Below are 22,088 nucleotides of genomic sequence, written 5' to 3' on the forward strand. Positions count from 1 at the left end.
ACTACTGGAATGTTAATGTTCTAGAAAGTAGACTTGTCAGATCAATTAAACAGCAATAGAAAAATTGACGTATATCCAGATCAAAAGCTGAAACTTACCTCACACAAATTGTCATTTTGAATATAAGATGTACAAAGCAGGTAAATCAATTCCACAAAACGACTCTGATGTCATTAGCAGAACATCTACTGTAAAGAATCACTTACTAAATATACACTGGGGCTTTGGTCCTTGCTTTTAATGAGGGGCTAGCCAAAAAACTGGCTAGAGAATTTGCTCCTGCCCGCACGGAGGCAAAACAGCATGTGGTTACTAAATGGCTGAACAAGCACCATAAACCATTACCTCAGATGGAACAGATTTCACTCACCTTCTCCAATGTCAGAGGAATTTTAAGTGACTAAAGACAACTCAAATTTTTAGCCTAATGGGTGGTTTCTCTGCTACTGTATTAAGGACATTGTCTCAAATCAGTAGCTAGTGCCAAGCCTCAATGCAAGGCTCCTTTCGATTACAGATACAGCTTACAGGTGTCGAACGGGAACAAAGTGTTAACTAACCTGAAAACAAGATTCCATAGCTTCAAGGTTAGATACATGTACACATGATACTTCAAGAATTGCTTCCAGAAGAGACTAGTTTAGCACAGCTCCTGCTGCCTTGGCTATAGAAAGAACTTGGCTGATGGCTGTATTGCTGCCTTTAACAAGAATGTCAAGTTCAAATCTAATCTGCAGGAAAATTTTGGACTGATGGTCAGTCCTGTCATCAGGATTGTATTTGCCAACATCAACTCAAACACCCTCCTGTTTTGATCTGGTGTACTGAGACCAAGGATGTGCTGTCCAGTGCTGGATTTTAAGTTTCATTTCCACACTTCTCAGCAAATCAGAGGCATCGTTTCCCAAGGCTCCACAGTTCCACTTACCTTGATTACTTCTTTGAAACTGTTCTGAATGACCTCTTTTAAACTGTCAGCACCAAACAAGTGATTCCTGAGCTACCTTGATACTTCATTTATTTTCAACAGGAACAGCAGATAGAAGCACCTGTCAGGACTGAGCATCACAGGAACATCCTCTTTCTGATATTCAAAGTAGTGCACCCTACATAGAAACGTATTGCTGCTTTTGTCCAACAAACTGAGCAGGGATGGGAAGAAGCAACACCAACATAGAAGCTGACCCTTCCTTGAACACCAAAAATTGCTCTATTAAAAATATACATACCTTGCAATGCTGCTGTCATACCACCAATCTAAGTAATTTATGATAGAAAAACATGAGAGTAGTAAATGCAATATAATGTGTAATATATACAATGTGTTTGCCTATTCAATACAGGGTTTTTTTAGCAAAGTTTACAAAACTGCGCCAGCCACCCTAAAATAAAAAGAGAACCCAAGGCGGTGTTGCTGCAACCCACATCTCTCTACTCATCACAGATCAACTCCTCTATCCCCCGGATGCTCAACGCTTTCTGCAGTTTGGCTGCAAGACAGAACTGCCTCCAATTAGAGTGAAACCTTGGCTCAGCTTGATAGCATTACTCTCCTACAAAGTGTAATGAACGGAAGACATGCACAGCCTAAAACAGGAAAGGCATATTTTAAAATCTCAGTTTATTTCATTGCAAACATGGTAATAGTGTTTTGGTCAAAACTGAGGAACATTTTAAAAGCTATTATAATTCTGGATTTTTCTGTTATTACAGCTGCAAGCTTACTAAGTGTTCTTTGGTGTTATACACTCATGATCCCTCTTACAACTCCTCTGTTTGCAGTGGTTTTTCTAAATCAAACTATAATAGATACTGAAGTCCTAGAAAAAGTCTAGCTTGGCTCAGGCTTAGTTGGCATGGCCAGTGAAAGATACTGTTCTTCTAAAGAAAAAGACATACAGAAATGATACGTTAGGTTTTTGACAACCTTCAAAGTCTAAGTATCCCATACCACTATATATGGGAAAATTCCCTTGAGATAAAGGAGGCCCCGTTGTACTGCTTTCACAGTGTTTGTTACAGCCCCCTTGCTTGCTGCTCAGTACTTACACAAAGCTGTTTGCTTACTTGTAGCCAGCAGAATTAACATAGTCCAAATTTCTAAGGAGGAGCAATTACTCTGAAGAAGTTTCAAGAGCAAACTTTAGTAACTGTGAGGAGCATTTCTGAAGCCATCACTACTCAAGACTGACGGTATAACCCCTAGTTTAGTCACAATGGAGCATCCCACTTGGTAAGACAAACGATGTTTCCTAATATCCTAATTAGGTATTAGGAATAAATACTTCATTATGAGAGTGGTGAGACACTGGCACAGGGTGCCCAGAGAAGCTGTGGCTGCCCCATCCCTGGCAGTCTTCAAGGCCAGGTTGGGTGGTGCTTGGAGCAACCTGGTCTAGAGGAAGGTGTCCCTGCCCATGACAGGAGGTTGGAACTGGATGAGCTTTAAGGTTCCTTCCAACCCAAACCACTCTATGATGATTCTATGAATGTTTCAGGAGTTTCAGGGAGTTTGATTACATTTGTACTATAATTAAGTTGCATTCATCCTTGCTTACTACCACCAAATTGATTCAGCATCGTAACTCAACAGCTGAGCAGGCACAGCAGCCACAACTGGGCAAACACTGGCTATAACACCAGTGACCTCAACAACTTTACTGACTTACAAAAAGACTTCTAAATGAATACTTAAATACAGAAAATTTTGCACCACAAAAAACACAAAGAACCAAGACAAAGTTGAAAAGTTCCAACAAACTCACTCTAAATGAAGAGGCAAGTAAATTAACTGTGTACTTGTGATTGTAAAACTACTTTGCTTGAGGGGAAATTCTACTTGGCTTATGAACATCTGAAAGGCTTCAGAAGATTAATTAAATAATCCTATGAAAAACACAGTTGTTCCTTAATGCTCCCCATAATGAGTAATACCAATTATGAATATACACTCTACTCAGTGTGTGCTTTTGGAATTATTTTGGCAACTGTAACTGTAGTTGAAATACTATTGCTTGCATCAGAACCGCCTAGGTTTTATTTTTGGAGGGATTTATCAATTGAAGAACTCAATTTATTCACTGCTTAACCTCTGATGCTCTTATTTATTTCACTGTTAAGAAAGGGCCTTTTCAGTAAAGCCTACAGAAATAAAGAATTGTATCTATAGATGAGAAATTTGGTGTTTCTGTTTTGTTTTGTGGTTTGTTCCCCCTCAGCCACCTCTAGAGTTCTGAGAGGACCACCCAGGGTCAGAGACGTTGTGACCTTTCATTAAAGATGCACTGCTAGATATCCAAGGAATCCCTATTAATCACAAACAAAAACGTGACAACAATTAGAGAGCTTAGAGCAAGAGAGAACAATGAAATTTCATGCCCAGTTGGGCCTCTACCAGACTTCCAGAGAGTTTAAGGGGAAGCATTGCATTTGCAATGCCCTCTATAACGAGTGCCTCGAGCATACCTTGGAATTACTGTGATCTGTACATCAACAGAGTTATAACAAACACAATAAACAAAGGTGTAACAGCCATATCCCAAAGCCCGGCTATGCTGCTTTTAACTCTAGTTACCACAATTCAAGTATAAAAACAAAGCACGAAAGGCTGCCAGCCTCAGGATGAGGATGTGGGCCAGGACTTCTGTGAAGTTAGCCACTACTCTTTCACTATTATTGTCCTGTGCTCAGTAAACATTGTGCCTAAGCTTATATTGCAATTACACTTGACTTTACTGTGCAGGTGTAACTAGTCCAATTGTAGTAACTGACTATATAAATTACAACTCCCTTAAGACATTATATCTTTTTCATCTACATTGGTTTTGCCTTTAAATACCCAATTATACTAGGCTGGCATCAATACCTTCTTCCTACAAGTGGCATTAAGCAACTGCTACAAAAATAAATCAGAAGTCACTGATAACCCAAGTTCTTACCCACATTCATGACCCACATTTGCAAGAATCTTACTTTATGGAAATCAGAATTTAATACGGTAAATACATTGCAAGTTCACCAACTCTGAAAATTAAGAAAGAAATGTCAACGCTGTACTTGTCCTTTTTTAAACAAATATTACAAAATTGAATTTTATTGAGTTTCACACAAGATGCACATATAAAATTGATACAGAATGTCATTCAACAGAAAAAAAAAAAAATGAAAGCAATTCCAAGCTTTCTTTAGCAACTGCTAAATAATTCAAAAATAAGATACACCAAATTGACAGATAATCTGAATTTCAATGTTTGAACATCTCCAATTAGTATAAAATACATCAAAAGTTAGAGTTTCAGATTTTTCCCCTGCACAAGTCCTCTTCTTCTTACTCTCATCCCTGAACAGTAACCACAGATTTTTGGCCGTTCCTCCAGCTACTCTTGATGGGAAAGGAGAGGCTGAAAGACTGCAGCAAGAAGCTCCCACCAGAGCAGAGCATGCTAACCTGGATGGCAAATCTCATTATGGAGTCTGCTCAGGTACATGATAACTCTGTCCAGCTGTCTCCATTTGTTATATTACTGTAGTCCTGCAAGTTTCAGGGATTAGCATATACATTAAATTTTCACATGTCCATAAAGCAAATAAACTTTGGCTTTCTCACTCTTGACAAATCATGAAATCAGCAAAGAGCAAATTTTGTCTTAATTTGTTCTGCACTGAAGTACTTTTATGATACTTTCCCTTGGAAAGTGAAACTAGTGCTTACTTAAATAGCTGAAAGGCATTTGAAATTAATGCTGTGGTTTACAACAATTTATCATTAACTACAGGGTGTCTTCTGATACAAGTCTCCAGCCTAAATTTTGAGCTGAAATTCATTCCATTCTTGGTCTGAGGATTCTAAACCATCTTTCATCAATTCTCCCACAACTGCATTTCACACCAGAAATTTAGATGCATTGTAATGCTTAAAAGCTTTTTATAGATCTAGTCTATCTACTTAAGTGTGGCTAAACCCAATCAATTACAATGGATCATTTTGATCTGATTGTCAGTATGAGCTTTTATAGCATGTTCTCAGGCATGTTAATACACAGATGTCACTCTTATCAGAGTTAAACCCAAAATGCAGTGTAATATTCTTTTCTGCTGTGTTAATGCCATACATAGAGTTCCAACACAACACTTGCTGCAATTAACACTGCCTTTCCTCAAAATATACAAGTGCCCCTTTATTATTTTTTCCTACAGCAACAAAAAAATCCTCAGCTTTTAAAAATAATTTGTTAAATAATTTGCCTTGCAGGACACACAACACAAGAAATGAATATGCTTCATATTTGCCCAGTTAAGCAGAACCTTCATTACTGTGATCTTTCCTTGATGTTCAGTATTTGGACAAAATAGTATGCAGTAAGTCTTTCATTTAAAGGCAAAATTTTATTCTGATTACAAGATTTTCAAGATACATCTTGAAAAGATTTCTGTTGACAGGAGTAACTATCTTGACTTACTGTTTTATGTACCAATGTTTTATGCGTTTGTTGATATAAGCACAAATTTTGGATTCTGCTTGCAGATGTTTAATAAAACAAGGTAACTGGAAAGGCAAGCTCCCGCTCAAGTTGCATACATTTCCAGGAATATCCTTACACTGGAGGAACCTTCATGAAAGTAGTATGTTCTGGAAGCACGGTTTCATAACGCAGAACAGGCTTATGCTTTTTTCCCAGTCTACTTTCCAGAAAAGTGATACTGCAGCTCTGCCACCAGGCTAGAGACTCACGATCCAGCACATTTTCCAAGAGGCAAGTTAAAGATCACTTACTTGACCTGACCAGATACCAAGCCAAGTTACTTGTAGAAAGAAATTAATATTTTTTGCCATTAATAATTTAAGTTTTTAAATAAATATTTATGTGCCTTTTTTGGCAACTGTCCATTCTGGTAGCATCTGCTGTCCCAACAGCTCAGTATCCTTAGCACATTGATTAAAATAAAAAAATCTTAGTCAATTCTGTTTCCACAAATAGTAAACCTGTCTATCTCCAGCAAGTCTTTCTTTGCAGACCTGTGTTTTAATTCTGAACTGTCTTGGCTTATATCTTTTTCTTCTCCATCAGGAGTTGTCAGAAATTGATCAGAATTGCTTGTTACAAGTAAAGACGGTGAGTTCTCCTGGTGCACAGGTTGACTGGTGACTGATGTAGATCCATTTTCATCTGTGGAAATTCCTGTTGGAACAGGAGACAATTACAAAGATAATCACGAATTTAACACAGACATACTGACACACCTATGACATCCAGATTCATCCAAAGCTGGTCTGAAAAAGTGTGCTGCATCAAATCAACAGAAGCAACAGAAAAATGCTCGGCGGAAGCCACTACCTCTTCTTAGTTTTACCAAAAGAGATTTCCTTTTCTGTGTGAAAGGACAGAAAATGAATTCTACAGCAGTTCAGATAACAAGCAAGAGCATAAGCAGCAGATGTCAGGACATAAACTGCATTATTCTGGTTTACACAGTCACTTTGTTGGCTTAGCCAAAAGATTTTTGACAGTCATTGTGTGAATCACACAAATATTTTCTACTGAAATGAAGAAAAGGAAACTCTGTAGTAGGAACTAGACGTCTCTAATCCTCTACATAAGCACAATAAACCTGTCTTCTCTAGGGATAGCTAATAAATTACTCATGCACTGCCACACACTTTAATAGCACTGGCTCCTAAAGCTGTTCTATTAAAGATATCTATTTTTATTCCTGCCTCTTACTTCAGTGGAATTGAACACCAGCTCCATTAACTCAAGATATTTGTAAGTAATATCCATGTATTATTTCCACATTTTGTTAAAACATTTAAAGAATTAAAATGCACAATAACAAGGAAATGATTTTTTCTTATTTACTATTTCCTCATAAAGACTGAGTTATTGTTTCTAAATGAATCTGAACAAATCTGACTAATGTGGAGAGTACTGCAGACCAGGCCAAGAGAACACTATTTGTCAGAATGGCAGCACTACCCAAATTGCTACAAAAACTTCTTTCTGTATAGCATCTCTTCACAATATACCATCTGCTCCTTGAAGGTACATGAATTACTCCCCTCAGTCTTATGCAAATCAAAGGTACAAAACTTGCACCGAGAAAGGAGACAAGTAATGCTAATTGCAGAACTTCATTACAACGGTGAGTGTTTTCTAACTCAGCAGCTTCCAGAGAGAGCTGGTCAGCCTCTAAATGACTACCAGTGATTCAAACTTCCACCCTTCAAGAGCAAGTATGAAATTTTATCCTTCAAAATTTTAAACTGTCTGTGGTCGAGGTGGAAACTCTAAGGAAAATGAACTGACTTACATTATAAGCTGACAGAAAGTAGACCAGGTTAATTCCCTCACCCTCATACTAGTAAGAGATGGGTTAAGAGACTGTATTGAAAAAAAATGTGGTAAGTGGGGCACAGGGATTAACCAGTATTGCAGAGCTCTGCAGTAATAATGCAAACACAGAGAAGCTGGGTAAGGTAAAATTAGTCTTTCTAATTTTGACATTTTTAATAAATAAAGAGCTGTTAAAAGGTATAACCCCTCGAAAAATTATTAAAAATTGAGCTTTTTCATCACCAATGAAAGTTAAGAATATTCTAAATACAACCAGGAAAATCTTTTTGATTGCTACTTTTCAATCAAAATCTTTCCATTTGTGGAAGCAACATTTCTGCTGACTGACCTGGTAAAACTGCTGCTGCTTCAGCTAAAAATAGTCTTCAGGGCTTATTTATTGCGACTAAGTTTAAGGGTTAATCTAAGTAAGTACGATTTATTATATGTGATATTCAAGTGTAGTATTATCATTATGCCAGTCGACTTATGAAATGTAAAAGACATTCAGACCAATTCATATTTTGTTCTTTCATCATGAAATGAAGCAACTCAATGAATTTAACTATTTAAAAATAAACGTCCGCACCAAGTTTCTGCCTGATGTGATTTGACACAGGTGAGATACAGAGATTTATGACTGAAACACCTGACAGATTTGTAATTCTACTATAGCTGGCGAGGCACTATCATGACTAATAAGCACCTTACATTTCAAGCTTTTCAAGTCTTTGGCAAGCAATAGAGTGAACACAATAAAAGCCCCACTGTTAAGTTTTCTAGGGCTCTCACTGAGCTCTTCACAGAGGAAGATATACAATCCAATTCAGTTGACTGGAACAATGAAGGTTTCTGTTTCCTTCTATAATGTATCAAAGGAATAGAACAATGCCCCATTCCAGTTATATATTAACCACTAAATGCTGAAGAACTATATGAGAAAGCCACGCTGCATAGACTTGAAACGAAGCGAGCAGACCAGCTGAAATTCCTATTTGGGTTTCATAAAGGTTTTTGTTAATGTGTTCATGACAACTACAAGTAATTATACCTATTGTGTGCCATGTTTTACATTAATTTCCAGAAGAAATGCATAGACTGCTTCCTTATTAAACTTCAGCACTGCCAGAGATGATGTGTAAATATTTACTGATTTGTGTAGTGAGATGGCAGAGGCAGTTGGACTAGATGATCTTTAAAGGTCCCTTCCAAACCAAACCATTCTATGATTATGATTTTCAAACAAAAGCATGTTGCTGTTTTGAAGTTTCTATGATCTTCACCTATCAGGGGGGGATTTTATCAGAGATGAGTACTTATAACCAAAAGATAATGCATGGACTAAAAGCAATAAATTCTATTACATTTACAGGGTTGTGTTCACAGCTGTGATATGGTACAATTAAGGTCCAGCAACAGCACTACTATGCAGCAAAAAATGTCCTACATCTGGTTTAATACTAAATTTAGTCTGAAAGCAATTTCAGCTGAAAACATAACAAGGTAGTTAGCCTTACCTTGGGTAGATTTAAATGTGCTCTGCTGTTTGCCAGCTGGCTTCCCTGGGGTGGCAGTCAGGACAGGATTGAATAATTTCTCCTCCATTTTTGCCTCCTTTACATATTGACATGATTTCCCCAGCAATACAATACTGTTAAGGACTTTCAGCGATATTAACCTGAAAAAAAGAAGAGGATTTGTTTACATATTTGCATTAGCATATTAAAATAACTGCATATTATTCAGACTGCAATTATTCATATTAAAATAATTGCATATGGTTACTGCTATCTTGGAAGGATTAGCTAACAAATTAAATCCCTTCTATAGCAAGATCAAAAGGTAATTTCCTTTTCCTAATAATTTGTTTCAGATACAATGCTTAATGTTTTGTTTATTTTCTTTTTCAGAAGGTTTTCACAAATTACAGGCTAATCATAAAAAGTCCTTTTTCACATTGCAAAAGACAGTCAATAAAACTCAACAAATCCAAACAGGCAGCAATGCATTACCATCATAGCACAGACCAGTTGACGGCAGATTCCTTTTCTATTATCACTAATCTGCACACAAACTTCAGCTAATCATTGAAAGTCCCTTTTATACCTGTCTTCTCATTTGAAGAACAGGAAGGTCTCATCAAGTGCTTTTAGATTTATAACTCTAATGAGCTTTGTAAAATATAAGTTCCATTACTAGTATTACATGACACGCAGAGTAATGTCCATTCCAGAGGTGAAAGCAGAGGTGAAGCAGGTGAAGGCTCACAACAGATCAAGGAAATAACAATCTACTCTCTGTAGGATGAATATAAATATTGTCTACACAAATCAACCTATGTAACAGAACTGAACCAAGTGCAGGCTTTACATTCATTCCCCACTCTGAAAATCTGTTTATTATGTATACTGCTAACGGACTAAAAAGAAGACTTGAAGTGAACATTCACAGATTCATGAAGTGGGTCTAACTGCTTAATCATAACGTGATCCAAGCACAATTCAGCAGCAGCTTCACTATTTCTCACTGCATTAATGTAATCAGAACTCGTCAAACAGAAAAAAAAAAGTACGCTGCACTTTTGAGGGAATTTTATGCCATACATTTACATGCGGAAGAAATTTAGAGATATGGAAGAATGAGCAGAGCAGACCACTTTCAGTACTCAGAAGAAACTGACATTTTAGTATCCAAGCAACTAGAAAGATGATATAATTTTATACAAGTTGAAAGCTGTGATTCTCTACAATTTTATTAGGTTATCAGGACATATTTTGTTTCTGAGAGTTAAGAAGCTCTTCTCCATATCTAGTGAGTTTTAGAGGTTTGGGGTTTTTTTTTTTTCTTTTCCCGTACACTTTTTATGTCATGTTTCTGCACTTTTTATGTCATATTTGCTACACTTTTTATGCTTTTGTTCCAAGAGAGTAGGTGTTTACAGCATGATTTGACTCTGATTTAATGAGATCAGAAGCTGAAAAGGCTGTAAATCAACACTTCACTGTATCAGTTTCAGCTTTTCAAGGAAAATTATGCAAGAGTTTCTAGTGATTCTCCTTTGTTCTTTTCTGCCAGGCTCACCACCAGGCTCAAATTTCTAACAATGTATGTTTGCAGTTGTTCAAAATCCTGTAACTTACACTATTACAGTAAAATCTAAAATAAAGACAAAATAAACCAAAATGTATTTAACTTTTGTGACCTTTGCTTTCAAAGAACAGCATTTAATCCTTCATGTCAATCACATTACTTCTTCCTGCTCTCTATCCTCCAAGCTACAGAAACAGAACTGGGCTGAAGCAGTGGAATAGTAGATGTAGGGAAATATAACATATATTGGGAAAAAGGAAAAGCCACTGAGCAGAATGAAGATGCTGAGCTTGGTATACCACAGCATGAATGTGTGATCCTAATAGAGAAAACACTTTGGAAATCCACTTGTTCAATTACTAAGAATGAGATACTTTCCAAAGACTATAGCACAGCTTTGGCAGCAGCAGATTACTCCTGTCTGATGTAGTGACCATTTCACACTGTGTAAATAAACAGTGAATAAACAAGATAAAAAGTATGTGATACAGCTATTTAGATGGCCAAAAGCCTCCCACAAAACACTGCTAGTGAGGAAATACATAGTACCAGGTTGACAGGTAGAGTACTTTGATGCTGGCAAGGCAGAGCACAGAGAGAGGAGCAGACAATGTGAACCAGGGTCACATTGTCTACTGTTTTTTATTACACAGAGCTGGCTTTAGAGAGAACATGGGCACACCACGTAGTATGCTGGGGAAGGAATCGAAGTATGGTGCAGAGGAATATAGCTAATTTTAATATTTGGCCTATATGCAATAGCCCAAAGTCCTAGTATCCGACACTAAAGAGATGTGTCTCTACACTGATGTGGACTAGACACATCAGATCAAGTCCTATGTTTTTTGCAAATCAAGGTCAGATTAGAGTCTTAACTATTCATAAAAACTGTGTAGTAATCCCATCCTTTTCATAAGATACTGTAAAGCAGCAGCCTTCTCTTTTTCCAGTGTACCTGCTGGACCACTGCCCCAGACCTAGAAGTGTTTTACTTCCCAAGTCTTGCTGCCTTCTTGCTGCACAACTTGGTGGGACATTGGAAGAAATATTCCCACAATACTGTAGGCAGGTTCTCTGTGTTGCAGCAACCTGAAGCACTTAATTCTTTATGATCAATTTTAGGACTCCAGTATCAACAAGTACTGAGAGACAACAAACGCTGACACAGTTCAGGACGCAGCTTTTCCAGAAACTAGTCATCCCCATATAGTCTACAGCAAGTGCCTCAGGACAGGCAAGTTAGACTGGATTTAAAGTACGACTAAATGCATTTCAGGTATGTTTTGACTGGTGAGTAGTTAAGGATAACACAAGTATAAACTGACACGGCAGTGAAGAGATACTTGCAAATGATCGGTTGTGGAAAACAAATTGCCATAGGACATTCAAGGCCAGACTGGATGGGGCTTTGAGCAACCTGGTCTAGTGGAAGCTGTCACTGCTCATTGCAGGGGGGTTGTAAGTAGATGATCTTTAAGGTCCCTCCAACCCAAACCATTCTATGATTCTATTCCCTAACTAAGATTACTTACTGACCCCACCCCTCCCAGAAAGGGAAGCCTTGCATTCACTTTTTTTTTCATATAGCAGTTTCCCAACAGGAAGGAATCTTGCATTCAGCTACCAGAGAGAAGAATTCATGATCTGCTCAGAGTACTTCCTGCTTATTTTTGTTGACAGACTGAATTTTTCGTTCTTTTCACAGAAAGTTTAATTCCCCTTTTATGCAGACGTATGGTGCTTTTCTGTCAAATTCTTTCAATCATTTTTCCATTAGTTATTTTCATTACTGAAGTTACTTCTTGTGGGCTAGAATCCCCCAATGCAGTTACAGTACTTACGGACCAATCTGCACTCTCAATTTCAGTTTATGAGCGTGTTTTACTTTTATGTTCTACTGACCATAGACTGTGTCTACACTTACACGTGGATGTATCAACAGAAGCTTTTTTCATATATTTCATCAGATAACGGTAAATACATTTCAATTGTGTGTATTTACTTACCCACAGTAGAACAGCACAACACAAACATAAGCTAAGACTCCCTGTACTTTTATTGAGCTTGTTACGACTCTCATGAGCTGTTTTAAAGACAAAAGTTAAACAGTTAAAACACGGCACACTATTATTATTACAATATTTCAACAGACCTTTCTTATTTGGTAAATTCAAGACAGAAGTAGAATTATTTACATTAACAGAAATTTATTTTAATGTTCCCCCTGGTAGTGCTAACTATTCAAGATTTTGGTTTGAATAAGCATTACACTAGCACTTACTTGCAACTTTGCCAAAGCTACAGTCTGGTAATGTTTCCTTCATCACTGATGCTTAAGTAAAATGCTGAGCAAAAAAAAACCCTTCCCAGAAGTCAAGGGCTGGAAGCTGAGTTAACAATTTTTGTGGAAAATGTCAAGAGATGCTGACAGTAAAACAGAATCAGTGTTTCATACTACGCTAACATTTTGAACACAAAATTGCTTTGTGGGCTAGGTATATGAATCCCAAGGTTCGGTAACAAATGATCCTGAAACCTCAGGTTTACTTCAGTATTTCACAGTTAGGGTTCCAAGTTAGCAAAGCACTTCAGTTTGTTTTAAAGCTATTAGTCTCAGGGATATCATATCAGCACATAATTAAATTGAAAAAAGCATTTCAATCCAGTTCTCACTAGATGTACTTTGCTTAGTTATAAAAGAAATCATGATTATGATCACAGCTGGTTTATTTTTTTGGTGGGTTTTTTTTTGGTGTGGGGTTGGGTTTTTTTTTAATCCTATATAAAAACTAAGCAAAGTCTGTCAATGATATTTTTGCCCATCTCTATGGAAGAAAATTACATTTAAGTTAATTCATATTGATACTCTTCCAGGAAAATGATGAATTACCATCCTGGCTGGCAAAGCAAGGGCACATCTCCAGTGTTAAGGTAACTACTGCTTGTCTGCATGTGTGTATGGGGAAAGTCAGGCCAGCTATTTACAGAAAACATTCTGCAATAGTTAATTCAGAACAGACAGCATGTGGACACAATTCCAATAATGAAGTGATTCATTTTATAGCAGCATGTCCACGTAACAGGGCCAGCTATTTCAGAATCATATATTCTACAACAGCTCAGAAGCTCAGTGCCCCGTATTGTCATGGTTTAACCTGGCAGGCAGCTAAACACCACACAGCTCACTCATATAAAAGAAAACTTAGTCATTAAGCATACCGTTACAGGGAAAACCACAAGGACTCCCATGAAAAACCTAAAAAAACTAGTACGCTACCGCTAACCTTCTGGCAACCAGCTGCTTTGACTCTTCCGAATGAATGAACAGGATAATTGCCAAAAGGAATAAATGTTTAATAAGCACAGATGTAGTTTAGCTCCACTGCTACAATTCAAATGCTTATAAATCCTATAAAATTAAAATAAATTTGATTTTCTATGAAGGGATGATGAACAGTAACATATTCATGAAGTCATAATTAATATGTGATCTAGATTATACTGAACGCTAACTCAACCTTGCAGCACCATTTCCGTGACTTAACACGATCATTTCGTCCTCAAAACAAAAAAATGAGCCAGCTATCTCACAGGTATATATTCTCAAAGTGAGACCTTATTGACGGAAAACTTATAAGAAAGACACAACTTACTAAAACAGCCAGTGGAAGAGGAATGAAACCCATCCTTCTGGAAACCGAATCACTATAATCTGTATATGCCTAGGAAAAAAGAGGAAGAATGAACTATTTATGCAAAAGAATGAACTTATTTTAGCTTGGCACACCCTCTAGATAAGAATCAATCTCTCCTAACAAACACTGTACTGGTATAAAGTGTACCTATTCACATTCTGAAATCCAAATGCAGCTAGCTGTACTCTCAGACAAAAATGTAATACTACCATGACCAGTAAGATTAGCTTCAGTGCTCTAAACCAAGAGCAACTGGAGTATAATACAAATCTCTAAACCGAGAGCAATTAGGACACTGAATCCAAATGCACCATGATATTTCATCTGCACACTATTACTAGCTTAGAGACCTTTTTGTATTAATTTGACTTTGATCCTCAAATACTGTACAGAAAAACCCATAACAGGGATAAAATAACAATTATCCATCACGCTAGTGATTTTAAATCATTCTACGAGCATCTATAATTAGCCTCAGGATAATTGTGTTAAAGTAATTTTGAAAATATGTTTACATTTGAACTCCCAAAACACAACTACTTTGCATGACAGCTTTCATGCAGTATTGAAGTCATGCCAAAGTTAGTGGCTATATGATGCTAACTCGTTTTCCACAAAAGACCCCTAGGAAAAGGAGTGGAGTTTTCAGAACTAATAAACCATTTTAAAAAATGCACAAATTATTAGTTATTTGTAACTGAAGGTGTCTAACTTCTTTATGAGGTACAACTACTTCATTCCTAGTGATAGCTATTAAACATTCCCAAGACAAGTACATAAATTATTATAACAAAGTCCATTTAATAGACAGAGCACTCATCCACAGCACTCACTAATAGTTAAGAGACTCATTACGAAAGGTGTGCTGTAAATAGTCTTCCAGAAAACAGTACTAACGAAAAACACAAGCAGTTCGTGTGCTCTATAAATACCCACGCCACAACAGTAACATGCATAGTAAAAACATCCCTACATATCTGTGCACACGGTGAAGAAAGAATATAAATTCCTAATGAATACTGTATTTTGATCCAAACCAGTTAAAATAAAGCAAAAAGAACAGTAATTGAAAATTATCTCAATGACAACTTGTTAAGGTGAATTACTTCTCATATATCTCAAAAATGCCGAAGTTGGTAAAACCATCCCCTGACTTCTAAGTGTATTTGGAAGAGACTTCTCAATATATTAAATGAAGCCTGAAGTGACCTGAACAACTGGATTAAAAAAATAAGAATATATCCTGTCATCTCTGATTAAAAAGAAGGGTAGAATTTCAGTGCTGTGGGAGTGTAACAGTTCTGTATGTATTTCTTTAAGTATTTGTTCCAATATCCAATATAATATTCTATGATCCGCACTGTAACAATTATGTTAGTTAACACACAAGATGCCTTTATTTTGAGGCTTACATTTTTCTGTCGACTGCTAACAAGGTCAAATGCAAGGCTGGCTCTGTATTCACTGTAGACCTGGAAAAAATCCAGCACATCGGATGTGTGATTCATTTGTTATCACGTTATAAAAGCAACAGAGATATTAATAAAATATTTCTGTAAAAATATTACAGACATCTATGCCAGGCTGAAGTAGCACAAGCCAGTTTTTCTTAGGTCTAACTACACCCTTCAACAGATGAGCCTATATTTCCATGATAAAGTAAGTCGCATATATATACAACAAATAAACAATACTAAGCTACGTTTTAAGAATTGAATAAGATTTTATAAAGCACTTACTAAACTTGAGGATCATCAGAAACACCAAGTAAGCAAAATCATGTATACTTTTTCCCTACAGTTCATAATTGTTTTTAAGCTACATGAAAGGTAGCACTGGGATCAAATTAAACAAATGCGAGCTTATTTATACACTAAGCAAGTGATCCCATGAAAAAAGCAAGTTGTATCAGAAGATAAATGTAGCTTATCTTCTCTTTAAAACAGTTCTGCATATTAAGACATAAAAGCATCTATTTTAAGGATAAGCGGCAGGGCAGCTGCACTGCAGGTGTTCAAAACTTCTGAAAAAGTCGGAGCTAGCAATCGTAACTCTTTAGAACTTCTTACAAAAAATACAAGGTTTGTTAAATAAACCTTGCAAAATTGTCACTCACTAGCCCTATCCTCCAGCTGTTTCAGCACACTGATGCATGCTACACTCTTGGCTATCATGACTTCATTATTGCTCTTTTCCACACTCTATATGAAAGTAGGGCATGCATAAATGCCTCTGGCATAAGGGAGCTTATTAAGTACATCCATTAAACTTGTTTCTACACTGCACATTGTAGTTACTTTGGAGATGCCAGAAAAGATAGCACTTACAAGTTCTGATCTCATTTCCTCAAAAGAGGTTTTAAAAGTGAAAAAACACTAGCTCATCACTACACAAATTTATCAAGTACATTGGAACTCGCACAACACGCAAGACAAATGGCCAATGTCAAGACAAATCACGCCACAACACATAAAAAGTAATCTCATCTACTGCTTTAAAAGCAGGGCTGCATAATACATATGGCCTAAGAATTTTCAGAAGTGGGAAACTAACATAACCTACTTCACATTAGTGCTCCAGGGATAGTGGAAAAATATCTCTCTCATTTCAGATTCCACCTTTAACACACATACAACAACAGAGGTTCAGCAGCCTCACAAGATGTTTTTCCTAAACCCTGAATTTTAACCTACAATCCATTCTGACAGGAACAGGTACAAGCTCTGTCTAGACTTGCAGAACAAGTAACTTTCTGTCAATTTAACTAGTGATCACTTCACAAAATGATCTGCCAGTTATGTGGATTGTAGTTATTATGTGAACTGTTATACAACACTTTCAGTAATTTATGGATCTGGAACTGCTAATTTAGAAGCAGAGGTGTTTGTTCCACATTATAAAGATCCTCAAAAGTATATTTTATCAGGAAATTACCAAGCTTTCCCAAAAGATATCCTATATCTGAAAATAATTTTTACATTTTCTGAACTGGAATAAATTTCAATATTTAAAAAAAATTTAGCAAAATAAACTACAACTTCAAATAGCACTCGGCATTCCAAACAGGATACCTACATCAGCTGTGATGTCGTTGAACTTTGTTATAAAGGCATGTTTCACAATATCCACTGCAATTTCTGAAGCAACCACCATGCAAACATCTGGGAATAACACCCAAAGATGATCTGAAGGTTGGGAAGAAACAAGTTAGGCTATTTAATGTGATGCCAGTATACAAAACAAAAATTATAACAATTCTGCTCAACAGTCAAAAGCCCTCAAGAGTCTGAAGAGTCTATAACTTTACATCACCACTCAGCATGCAGTGTGCAAGTTCTCACTTACTCCACTGCTGTTCTAGAGACTTATCAGTACTATACAATCACACCACAGTTAGGATCAGGTTTTAAAGCCTTTACTTTGTGAAGTTTAATCTCTGCTAGGAAGACAACACTTGTACATAATAGACAGTAGATGTTCAGTATGTATGAAGCAGAGAACCTGCAGTTTTAGATGCTTAAGGTGAAATTTAGGTAGACTAGTAACATTTAAGCAAAATACATCACACAGATCACAATCTTAAAATTGTTAAACCAAATTTTTAATAAAATAACTAAATTTTACTCAATATGTATTCCATATAAAATCATAAGTATAATCAATATTAAATTATATATGGAAATTTTAAAATAATTTATCAAAATTTCAATCTCACTAGCCTCAGAATAAAATTCTCTAGGGGACCCTTCATCCTCAATGTACACCAAGGAAACAGAAGGGCTGGGAAGAAATCATTCAAGACGCTACTTGAAACACAACTAGCAAGTTTGTAGCACAACAGTATATACTTCTAAACAGAAAGGATCAAGTCACTCTTACAAGAAAGCAAAAAATAGAAAAAAGAGAATCTAAGGTATTTGACAAATTAAGTTTCCTTAATTAAATGTCCTGGTTATCCTTATCTTTCTGATTGAGGAAAGAATCAAGAGATACAGTTGTTGATAGCACAGGAATCTGTCATTCTGTATTAACTTTTGCTACTAGCTTACTCACCTGGATTCCATGAGAACTGTTCCATATTTCTTAGACATACAATTAACAGCAGCACATAATTGGTGAACCTCTCCTTTATATCTAGTTAAAAAAAAAAAAAGAAAAAGAAAAAAGAACAACCTGTCAACTCCAAAGAAATATTTCTTTGCATACACAGATATCTAATCATGCTGAGTTCTACCATTTATTAAGTCTGGGATTAGACTTAATCTTTTCTATAAATTATTTGACTGGATTTCAGGGGAGGGGATGATGGGAACCTCACCATGGGCAGGATCTCAACAGTATGCTGGGCCTGACTGGAGGTTCATCTGATGCTGCACCAACTCAGGGTTCCCAGCATCAGAAGGGACTTAAGTTGTGACTTGCTATCACCTTTTCTAATGCATTAATAAAATAGTCATCTTTCCTGACAAAGTTTGTGCATTTCTCGTGCGATTCAGAAAGAACCAGCACCTCCTGGTGCAAAAATGGGGACAATACACCTGCCTGTCATGTCAAGTCAGAAGCAAGACAAATTTCATTTTCTACAGATCACAGATATGCAAATTGCTACATACTGGGTCCAGTAGTGAGGTCGGGAAAAGTAGTTCAACACAACTATTACACCTTACTTGGAAGGTTCCTACTAGTCTTCCACAGTGCCACTTTAAAAAGGAACAGCAGGATACATTAGCTCAGTTATCAAAACCTCAAGAACTGTAACACAGAAGCAGTCTGACTTGAGACAGAGTCCTATGACTTGCCCTCCCAGACTAGGCAGGGTCTTTTTTTCTACTCTGGTACCCTATGTCCAGAAACAACCCATACATACAGCTTGGTCCAGGAAGGATCACACTTTTTAACATATTAAAAAGCACACAAACTGCAGCCACTATAGTATAATAATGTCCCTCATTTTAAAAAACAAGTTTCCAAATACTGGCAAGCCTGAAGGAAAGGAGCAAAAAGAAAAGAACTACTCCTCCAGGAAAGGGGAACAAAAAGCACAAAGAATTCAAGAAGACTGAGAAAGCAAGCACACATTTAAAAGGCACATTTTGGGGTACATAAATTCATCTCTTAGTATGGGCTGGGAAAAGGTCAAAGGAAACACAAGCTTCCAAAACAGAACAAGTGGTATATGTATGGGGGAAGAAACAAAGAAATCCTTTGGTAAAATGATTTTAAATACTAGAAAAAACAGGACACAGGTAAAGTCCTAACCTGCCAGTAACACTCCAACAAGTCAAGTATGTTCTTCTATGCTTCTGAAATAATCAAATACTACTCAATTACCAGAACACAGTATTCTCTGATAAATCTAGTTATGAGGTATCACTTGGCACTGTCACCAATGGATTAATATGCAGTCTAGCATCCCTTGATCTATATTCTCTACCTAACCCACTGGCAATTCAAAAATAATCACCAACTTTTGAGACTTTTGCCCAAAATCTCAAAAAGGCTTCATCTTGTATTTCCCACACTGCCATGATCATCATCAGTGATCATCAATGCGTAAGACAACACACATATCCCATCTTCAGTGCTTCAGATCCCACTTGAGCACTTCTGTTTGTACAGGCCTCCCTGGGAAGTAAGGACCTTAATTCAGGCCTAAACAGTAAACCATGTCTCAAACTAATCCTTCAGACATTTATTACCTGCTCAGAATATGTTACCTCACCAGTCAGGATTAAATTGAGAAGGGGTATCTTTTGCCTTAAATTTCCTCTTACACTGTAAAAATAAACTTCCATAAAAATTCTCCCCTCACTAATTTCTGAGACTGGATGACAGGTTGACACCTGTATTTCCTCTCTGCTTATTCTTCCTGTTCTTACTGGCCTTCCTTCTAATCTGTTATCTCTGCTGCCACAGCTGTTCAAGGCTGCTCAAAGTGAGAGGAACAAGTGAGGTTGCTCTTCTTCATCCTTGTCCCTCTCATCAACTGATTGTCAGAGACTCAAGCACCGGAGAAAGAGCATTTTACTGCAGCTTCAACAGGAAACCCAAATGACTCAGAAATTCGTTTCATTTCTCACCCTCATGGAAAAGGACAGAAAAGGCTCCAGGATATCCAAAACAACCAATGGTAATTAGACCTAAATCCAATTAAAAACGTACCTTTTTTCTAGTGGTTCTGTGCAGTAAAGCCCAAAAAAGGATTGTACTTAGCCAAATCAGATTTTAAATACTTTCACTCCACTAACATGAACCCTGCCATTCCAATTCAAAAGGAATTCTATACCTATATTAATAACACATTTTGCCCTTCTCTAAATCCTTCTGGAAAATAGAGACATTCAGTTTAAAGGACTGAACAGATTGCCAACAGAGACCGAAAGTTGAATTGTCAATGTGTCACAGGGTATTATCACTATTAAAACACATGTAAAAGACTAAAAAAATGGATGTGATTGGAAATAAAGGATGTTCCTAGGACAACACTGCATCTAGTATGGACTAGCATAATCAATCAGCCAGCATCTCACACCATTGATTACTGAACTAATTCAAGCAGGACCTGAACTCTGAAGAGCTTAGGTACCTGGCAGTAGTAGCTATCAAGAAGGTCCATGAGATCCCAGGAACAACAATCCAGAAGTGGCACTTCTACTTGCCCTAGTAGAAAATAGTCTTTGGAGCACCTATTAATTTCCTTCCAGATTCCCTGTCACATCACGTAGGAATCCATAATCAGGAAAGAAAACGTAATTTTGATCATGTTAATCTCAGTGTTTATATGTTTAGATCAAAAGCTGATTATAAATCATAGCATGTAAGTGAAACAAGATTTTTTGGTTTACATTTAAGCAAATGCTAATATACTTTAGTGACAACTACCTCTTCGCAAGTGACCAGTGCACAAGAAAGGATCAAAGACTGAACAAAAAACCATCAAGGAGGCACTGATCTATCTTAAATGTACTCTTGCCCCCAAATCCTTCATCCTTAAAATAAACAGCTGAATTAGAATAATGACATTAAAAAAACTAAAGCCATATGGGAAAGCAGTTTGAATTCCAGAGACCAAAGGTAAAAATATTTTTTTTCAGTATTTTGATCAAAGCCAAAAGAGACTGATAAATCAGCAACAAAACATGAAGAACAGAGTTAAGGAAAAAAAAAGACACTCTAAAGAAAAAAACTGAAGTTCCTAAAGCTTCAGAATAAATATGTTAAATTTTTTGAGATGAGAGACTTAAAAAAATCAAGGTATAATCAGGCCAAACAGCTAACTGAAACTAATAGCATAATGCACTGCACCTAATGTACTACTTCATATGATGTACAATTGTGTTTTGTGAAAAATTCAGTTTAAAGCACAGCTTGAAATTAAAATAAGATGTTTGAAATGATAAAGGAAGGCAGCATGCTTGGCTTTCAATAATGATGAAAGAGCTTCTCTTTATAATTTTAGTCTCCTCGTTCACTAGTCCTGAACCCTACAAAATTAGCTTACAGATACCTATTTCAAAAAGAGAATACACTATTTAAATGTAAAGAAATATTTCTTCCTGCTACAACAAATATAAGGTTCTGTCTTCTGCACAGAAGTCTTTTCCAATGGCCACAGTGTTTAGATTGCCTGGGTGTACATAAATTTCCTAGTAAAAGTCAGGGTGACAATGGGAAAGTAGTTTTACTGCAGCTGAAAAATCAAAGCTGCTGGAGCTGATATGGTTGAAATCATAGATTCCACAGCTGCAATATCAAGCAGGTACACAAACCCCAAGATCTTTTTTAACCTGCTGCACCTAAAAGATAACCAATGTATATCGCATGTTCTGTTCAATTAGTTTTTATGTAGATGATTCACGCTTCTTTTAGATCTAAGGTTTTAATCAATTAGCTGTTAGAGCAGAATTTTAAACTCCCATACAAAGGTGAGAAGCATCACTGACTCCACAGCACTAAGTTCAGAGCTGGAAAT

At 36.7% G+C, this 22,088-nt stretch overlaps 1 protein-coding gene across 3 annotated transcripts in view; it reads right to left on the bottom strand.

Annotated features, from left to right (window-relative positions):
- Window positions 1-4,056: 4,056 nt before the first annotated feature.
- Window positions 4,057-22,088, bottom strand: part of TAPT1 (transmembrane anterior posterior transformation 1) — a 50,647-nt gene continuing 32,615 nt past the window's right edge. For 2 of the 3 annotated variants that reach the window (XM_030492987.1, XM_030492986.1), the window contains 7 exons: window positions 18,170-18,250; window positions 17,192-17,301; window positions 15,529-15,588; window positions 14,075-14,143; window positions 12,428-12,504; window positions 8,849-9,009; window positions 4,060-6,179 (listed from right to left, as the gene is read on the bottom strand). In XM_030492987.1, coding sequence (XP_030348847.1) covers window positions 5,953-6,179; window positions 8,849-9,009; window positions 12,428-12,504; window positions 14,075-14,143; window positions 15,529-15,588; window positions 17,192-17,301; window positions 18,170-18,250 — 785 coding nt within the window. In that variant the 3' untranslated portion in view covers window positions 4,060-5,952. Of the gene's footprint in view, window positions 6,180-8,848; window positions 9,010-12,427; window positions 12,505-14,074; window positions 14,144-15,528; window positions 15,589-17,191; window positions 17,302-18,169; window positions 18,251-22,088 lie in introns of all 3 variants that reach the window. The other variant, XM_030492988.1, reaches the window with a different exon arrangement.

This window comes from Strigops habroptila, chromosome 7, assembly GCF_004027225.2.
Source record: "Strigops habroptila isolate Jane chromosome 7, bStrHab1.2.pri, whole genome shotgun sequence".
Taxonomy (NCBI): domain Eukaryota; kingdom Metazoa; phylum Chordata; class Aves; order Psittaciformes; family Psittacidae; genus Strigops; species Strigops habroptila.